At 41.8% G+C, this 7,133-nt stretch overlaps 1 protein-coding gene across 6 annotated transcripts; it reads right to left on the reverse strand.

Moving 5' to 3' along the window:
- Positions 1–536: 536 nt before the first annotated feature.
- Positions 537–5,415, reverse strand: LOC103642402 (protein ALP1-like). 6 transcript variants are annotated; one of them, XM_020545990.3, is made up of 8 exons: positions 5,241–5,415; positions 4,118–4,190; positions 2,882–3,484; positions 2,396–2,509; positions 1,936–2,316; positions 1,302–1,855; positions 924–974; positions 537–811 (listed from the first exon to the last, which is right to left on the reverse strand). In XM_020545990.3, exons 4-6 carry the CDS (start codon positions 2,502–2,504, stop codon positions 1,305–1,307), a joined length of 1,041 nt encoding a protein of 346 aa, XP_020401579.1. In that variant the 5' UTR covers positions 2,505–2,509; positions 2,882–3,484; positions 4,118–4,190; positions 5,241–5,415; the 3' UTR covers positions 537–811; positions 924–974; positions 1,302–1,304. The 6 variants fall into 5 exon arrangements, with proteins under 6 accessions (XP_020401579.1, XP_020401578.1, XP_020401577.1 ...); XM_020545989.3 differs by having other exon boundaries at positions 3,566–4,190; XM_035963370.1 differs by having other exon boundaries at positions 2,396–3,484; positions 3,566–4,190.
- Positions 5,416–7,133: the final 1,718 nt, after the last annotated feature.

The raw sequence follows: 7,133 nt of genomic DNA on the forward strand, positions 1-7,133 counted from the left end.
GTGAGCAACTTTGTGTTCTACCGCCACCGGAGCCACCCACTGAGGCCACGACCATCCTCCTCGTGACATAGGGAGCATTCCTGGTCGGTCGTCGAGGTCTCGCCACCGGAGTATGCATAGGTCAACGACGATGACACCATTCTCTCACTCTCCCTTGCACGGCAATGGCGGCACAACGATGTCCTTCTCTCAGCCACCCTGCTTGGCTTTGTTGGTGATGGCACAAATGTGTGGGCGCCATATATACCTAGGGAGGGTCGGGTCCAAGGCTCACAGGATAATACACAGCGGGATTGAGTGAATACACAGCGGATCTAATACACAGCGGGATTGAGTGAATCCATGTCATGTCACATAAACCATGTGTGTTTTCGTTACGGCTGGGATTTAATACGTGGCTTATTTTTCACTATTCGCTTATACCACATGGATACAAATGTATTAGCTGTGAATTGTTCGCTTCCACACTAGTATAGTGAAGTCCATTTTTTTAAATGCAGTCCATGTTCGCTTAGACACTAGTACAGTGAAGTCCATTTTTTTTGCAAAATGTAGTCCATGTTCGCTTCACTCTAGTATAGTAAAGTTCATGTTTTTTGCAAAATGCAGTCCACGTTCAACAAAATGTAGTTCAATGCAGAAGCATGAACAACAGAAGCATGTACAACTGATCTAGTTCTAGTTGTAACGTATTTCAGTTTAAAGCAGTTTAAAGCATGAACAAAATGCAGTTATCCAATGATCTAGTTCTGAAATAGGTAACTGGCTGTTGACCAATGGAATGGGGATTTCCAATGTTACAGTAGAGTATCTGCCATTAAAATAAATAGGTGTAAGTGTAACATAAACTCCATTGACCATCGGAAGCAATAAGCAAAGAGAGATGCAGCTAGTAGCTAGCTCATGGGATCCAAAATACAAACCTCATCAAAAGGAAGCGATTCTGGATTTCTCTGCAGTCCTTGTTGTAATTTCTGCACAAGGAAATCAAGATCATAACCGAGTCAAACAGAATCGTTTTAGAAACAATTCCCTCGTAGTGAACTCCTCTTTCAAATAATAAATGTAAGGTTGTATAATGTCATCGTCAGCATATACAGACAGGATCGACTTCTAGCCTAACCCTGGACTCCCAGCAAGAAGTAGTATGGGAAATAATAAATTAAGTCATGAGGCAGATATGTTCAATTACTTTGATTCAACATGTCATGGCATAAAGAATGAGACATATATGCTCAATTACTTTGATTTCGACATGCCCTGTCATAGAATGAGAGAAGAGGGGAAGGAAGAGAGCATACCAGCTAAGCCATCTCGTTTCTCAACCAAATCAGTGCAGACTCAGCATCATCATCGCAGGCACTCAAGAAAATTTGCCTATTGTCAAGGTCTTTGAAGGCATTGTAGGCTTTTGCTTTTTCCTCCTTTGTAACTTCCATTGTACCAAGAATGGATATGCACTTCTTGATTGAGAAGTCTGCAGCTTGACTCACTTCCTTTTCCTCCCTCTCTTTTGCTAGATGTGTGGCTTCTTCCTCAGCTTGCTTCATTCTCATGTCAATGTATCTTCCCATTATTCCTTCTAGGTTATCGCCCTTTTTATGCCTCTTTGTCCTCATTTCCTCATTGTTCCCTCTTGCAGCAGTAGTCCTTCTCTGTGGCGTCGGATCATGCCTTTCACCGGTTGCATCTCCTGCCTTAACTACATGGACATCATCTTCTTCATGTGCAGGCAAGATTTCTTCCAATTCATCTTGTTCATGTTCTATGTTGAGAAATTCATCTCCATTTCCTACTTGAGTAAGATCTGGAAGTTGGGTGGAGGTGTAGTTGTAGGTCCCTTCAGCTGTTTGCCCTGCACAATGAAGTTTTACTAAAAAAAAGGGTAGACAACATAACATATTGGAAAAGCATGCACATTGTAATGAGACTAACCATCATAAAGCTCCCCCAAGGCCTCATATAGAGGAAAAGACTTGTTGCGGAACTTTTTAGCCTTAGGATGAGAAGTCAGTATATTTTTCCATAAAGCTGGGTCAGCCGTAATCCTCCCTATCTTCTCATCAAAATGAGCTCCACTTTGATTCTTTGCATCCTTTAGCAACCTATAGTCCCCTTTCAGCTCTCTTTCCTTATCTTGTATTTGTGTCTTTGTGAAATAGACATACTGTTCCCTCTGATGAAATTCCTTGACAATTTTGTTCCATGCTTCTGTTGTCCATCCATTTTGACCCCTATAATCAGCTGTTTTGTGCTCATGCAAGAGGTCCACAAGAGTTTTCTCTAGAGTTGAGTTCCAAGCGGCTCTTAATTTCTCTACATAAGACAAGGAAGAAACACCAGTTGCAGAATTCCAAGAGGCTCTTAATTTCTCTTGATTTGTCTATTTGCATACCTTTTGGAGAACCTCCATGCTTTTTTGGATCACCAGCTTTAGGAGAAGGCTTCTTTGTTGCACTTTTTGATAAGAGCATGTTGATTCTTGGAGAACCCCTTCCAAACATGTTAACTAATATTATATAACACAGTATTAAACCAAATTTCTATGCTGAAAACAGTTAGCTGAAATTTCTATTCTGAAATTGGAACTAAAGGAACAAAGAAAATTTATATTATGAAAACAATTAGATGATATTATGTTTCAGGATACTAAACAATGAGAAATGGATTAAACCAAATATTGAGAGAGGTAACAATGTGACAGTAAATAAAATGTAGAACAGAGCAACATATGGTCTATTCCAAACTAAAACAGAATACATGAGGGCTAATAGATGTGCCAATTTTTTAGACAAATGTGCCACTAATTTCTATGCTCTTGGTAATCATTCCACATTTCTTGTGCTATTGCATCTCTAAGATTATTTCCTTGGACATTTACTTGATCGTTGCCTTGATCGCCATCCGGTAGATCAACAAAGTTTTGTGGCGAAATATTATCTGGTTGATTATCTAACCATTCCTCATCCCCTTTGAGTGACCGAATAATATTGTGAAGTACAACAGCTGCTACTGGTATCTTCACTTGATTCCTTATTTTGTGAAATGTGGCAGCTTTTAGGATGGGAAAGCGCTTCTTCACAACCCCCAAAGTCCTTTCAACATGATTCCTCAGTATGGCATGGCGATGGTTAAATAACTCCTTGTAGTTCTGAGGTCTACGGTGACCTTGCCCATATTCCTTTAGATGGTATCTAACTCCACGATAAGGTGCAAGGAATGACGTGGTGTTAGCATACCCACCATCAACCAAATAGAACTTTCCTGGAGGTACATGGAATCCATTGTTCATTGCAGATCGAAGAACTCTAGCATCTGTAGCGGATCCCTCCCATCCAGTAGACATGAAAGTGATATTTAGGTCGAAATCACAAGCTACCATCACGTTTTGGCTGAGAGTCCCCTTCCTGTTTCTAAAAGGAGCAGCTTTGTCAGGTGAAATTGTAATGGGCACATGAGTGCCATCAATTGCACCGATGCAGTTCTGCACAAGAAAACTATATGTGAATTTTTAAAATATGGAAGAAAATGAATAGATATTGGGCAAGGATAGAAATGCCATCACCTTGAAGTAAGGATAGAACCTAGGATTCCTTTCAATTTTCAAATGTACTTGCATTGGAGAAGGAGGCTTCAAAAATCGTTTGGCGAGGGAAGGGACAACTATGTCAAAAAAATGTTTTATATGATGGTGGAATGTGTCACTACTATGCCCGAACTCTTCTTGCAGATCTTCGAATGAAGCGTTATGGCTTATCATGTATAGAAAGAAGCCGAGCTTCTCCTCAACTTTTATCCTTGTGTCACGTACCAACCTTTCCTTCCTAAGATAGCTGGCTAGGGCTCTAAAAATTTCAGGTTCCATTCTGAATGCTACTCGGCAGTTCTTGACATGCCCTTCAAGCAACTCTAAAACATGCTCCTCGCCACTTAGCTTGGATGTGTGTCGTCGCTTCTTAACCCTCCTCCCTTTAAGAGAACTAGAACGCAACAAATGTAATGCGGGAAGGAAGAACATCATCATATCATCATCATCCTCATGTCTTCTCTTCCTAATGCGCTCCATTAACCCCATACTCATTGCAAAAAAATGGGGGTACCGGGTCCCAAGAAGTACCTCTCGGGGATGGTACCGGGTCCCAAGACGGCGGGGGTTGGTCTTCTCCAACTCTAACCGGTGCAGGTACAATCTACAAAGAAAAGGTAGAATATTCAAATTAGTAATATTCAATGTTGATAGATCACGTCATTCACAATACAACATGTCCTATAAGTGAAACAGGATATATTGAAATTTATAGATTACAAGAATATATTGAAAGGAAAAGGACAAATTTACAGATTTACAGATTACAGATTACACGAATATATTGAATGTCCTATAATTGATAAATTAAGCAAACCAAATTTGGGAGGAAAGGAAAAGAACAGCGAACTAGAATATATTGAATTTTACAGATTACAAGAAGCAAAAATGTAACTGAAAAACATCTGTACATTCTAATTGCTATTTTCAATCACGTTATCTTGAAGGTGACGATCTCTTCTGGGAGCAAAGGGCAGCCGAACTCCAAGAAAAAGATAAAAAGCTGAGGGGCAGCCGAACTCCAAGAAAAATGTTTGCCAGGAACAGGAAGAAGTAGAGGAAAACACCTACTACAAAGGAGGAAACTGAGGGCACACTGTCGCTTGCAAATACCGTAACTGAGAGTCTGTCATCTGCTGTAGGAAAGCAAAAAATGGGGGCACATGCTCTGCTATGACAGGGCCAAAAAATTCTGCTAGTAACAGGGCCAAAAAATTCTGCTAGTAACGAGCCTGCAGACACAAAGGAGCATGGATCTAGGATCTCGATCTCAGCATGGATGAGGCAGAGAACTAGGAATCCATCCTCAGCAATGAAGAAGAAGTAACCTCGTCCATAACTGCAAAGAAGCGTGGATCTGGCTGGAAACACGTCCTCAGCATCGAAGGAGCAGAAAACTGGGAAGGGGTTCTCAGTGCTGAGGAAGCAGGAAGCCGGAAGCTCGTATGCAGTTGCAAATAAGGAGGCTGTGACGAATAGCTCAAGACGCCGGTGGAGGCAACAGAGTGAGGTCTGGGTTTGGGGTAGAGGCCGTGGCAGACGCCGCCGCGGAGGTTGAGGTGGTGCAGTAGGCAAGGGGGTGAGAGGCTGGGAGAGGAATTGCTCGTGAGGACTGCCACAGACAGGGGCGACAAGGAGGAAAGGACAAGCTCACCGGGGAAAAGGTCGCTGTCGACGATGGTGGCGGGCGGCGGGAGGGACCATGCGTCGCCGTCGTCGCTACTCTGAATCACGCGCCGCCGCCGTCGCTTCCATACCCAGGAGGCCGGGAGGAGTTCCACGACTACGCATTCGTGGGTCGTTTCCACGTCCGAAACAGGGGGTTTCGCAGGGATTCCATCGGGTTCGAAAACAGGCCTGGGTTAAACGAATACCTATTTCATCATGGGCCGGTATTGGATCCACATCCAAACAATACATGTGGAACAGCCCGTGATACCGGTCAATACATGCCCAACCGAACAAGGCCTAACGGATGCGAGAGGAAACCCGGTGGGAGGTGCGGCCTCCATGGGTTTGGTTGTAACAAACTTGGGATAGGGACGATACTAACCAATGGGGCCTACACGACAGAGGCACAACTTGTATTCGTGCGCGCGCGTGCCTAAAGCTGAGAGGCTGGCGGGTGGGGCGCACAGGTCAGAGAAATGCATGCACGCTGTCAACACGATGGATACTGAGTCAAAGAGCAGGGCACAGACAAGAGTGGACCGACTGTGCGGGGGTGGAAAGCTGGGCTAGCTGACGAGGAAGTGGGTCGGGGTGAGGGGTTTCGGCCTAAGCAACTAGTTCCTCTCCTTTATTTGTTTTTCTTATTTCCTATTTCTGCTTTTCAATTTAATTTGCCAATTCCCAATTCAAGTTTGATTCTGGTTTCAAATTTCAGTTTCAAATTTGATTTCAACTCAATGTTTAAATTTCACATCACACTTATATGCACTTCCAAAAGTCCATCATCATGCATAGTTTATTTTTATTTATTTATTTATCTTGTTTTATTCATTAGATAAATGCTCTCAATAGGGAGTTTATATACACAAAAGATGCTTATTCTGAGAGAACCATTTCTCATATATTATTTTAAATAGTTTAATGAATATTCCTAAATATCTATTCTACTACGAGAAGGTCCCTCGACACCTAATTTTATCATGGATAGTTTTGCTAACTTTCTATGTTTTCCCTTCTTCCTCAAGTTCTGGTTTGAATTTTTAACTCTAACTTTGAACTAACAAAATTTTATTTTTTTACTACTTCTTTTCTTCAAGGATTTTACACTTTTAGAAAGGAGTCTATTATTAAAGACATTTTAACTTGATTCTTTTGGAGAAACTTTTATATAAATCCCAAAATAGAATTTTGGGTATTACAAATTCTACCCCCTTAAAATAATCTCGTCCTCGAGATTAGTAGAAAAGGGATGCAGAAAGCTTTGTATGTAGTTTTAACCTTTAGTTTCCAATTAATTTTAATGCTTTCAAAAGTTCCTCATCATTACCAAACATGGGCATATTTTGTTTTAGCTAATAGGTAGTATTAAAGAAGATTTATGATAGTAGAAGGTTTTAGGTAAGAGGAGCTTCTATCCCGGATGGTGGATCCTGTCTTATTTGGAATCTTGTTTGGCTTCTATCGTTCCTTGACGAGGTTGATCTATCCCGTCTCTTGTCTTGGTGTCTTTAATCGGGTTAGAGACATAAGGTTACTGGAAGGATTGGAAAATGGGCTACAGAGCTTAATGAATTCACCATTGATTATGTGCATAGATCTTCAATTCTGTCCCAGGCGTTAGCAGACTTCATCGCTGACTGGACGCCAGGGGCTCAGGAAGAAGAGATAAATAAAGATGCCGAAGCTTGGACATTGTTCTTGCGATGGTTCTTGGGGAACCTTCGGCGCAGGAGCAGTTGCTGTTCTAGTAGCACCTTCAAAAGTCAGAACATGTTATGCAACTAAGCTAGACTTTAGTTGTACAAATAATGTTGCCGAATACGAAGCACTCCTGTTGGGGCTTTGGAAGTTAAGGGCAATGGGAATAAGAAGGGCT

Source organism: Zea mays, chromosome 10 (assembly GCF_902167145.1).
Source record: "Zea mays cultivar B73 chromosome 10, Zm-B73-REFERENCE-NAM-5.0, whole genome shotgun sequence".
In the NCBI taxonomy this organism is placed as follows: Eukaryota; Viridiplantae; Streptophyta; class Magnoliopsida; order Poales; family Poaceae; genus Zea; species Zea mays.

Coding starts and splice junctions, on each gene's coding strand:
- LOC103642402 (XM_035963370.1), bottom strand. CDS start 5,290: ATGGTCCCTCCCGCCGCCCGCCACCATCGTCGACAGCGACCTTTTCCC. Junction 4,191..5,240: donor CGACAGCGACCTTTTCCCCG/GTGAGCTTGTCC, acceptor TTTTCTTTGTAG/ATTGTACCTGCACCGGTTAG. Junction 3,485..3,565: donor GGTTCTATCCTTACTTCAAG/GTGATGGCATTT, acceptor TTTCTTGTGCAG/AACTGCATCGGTGCAATTGA.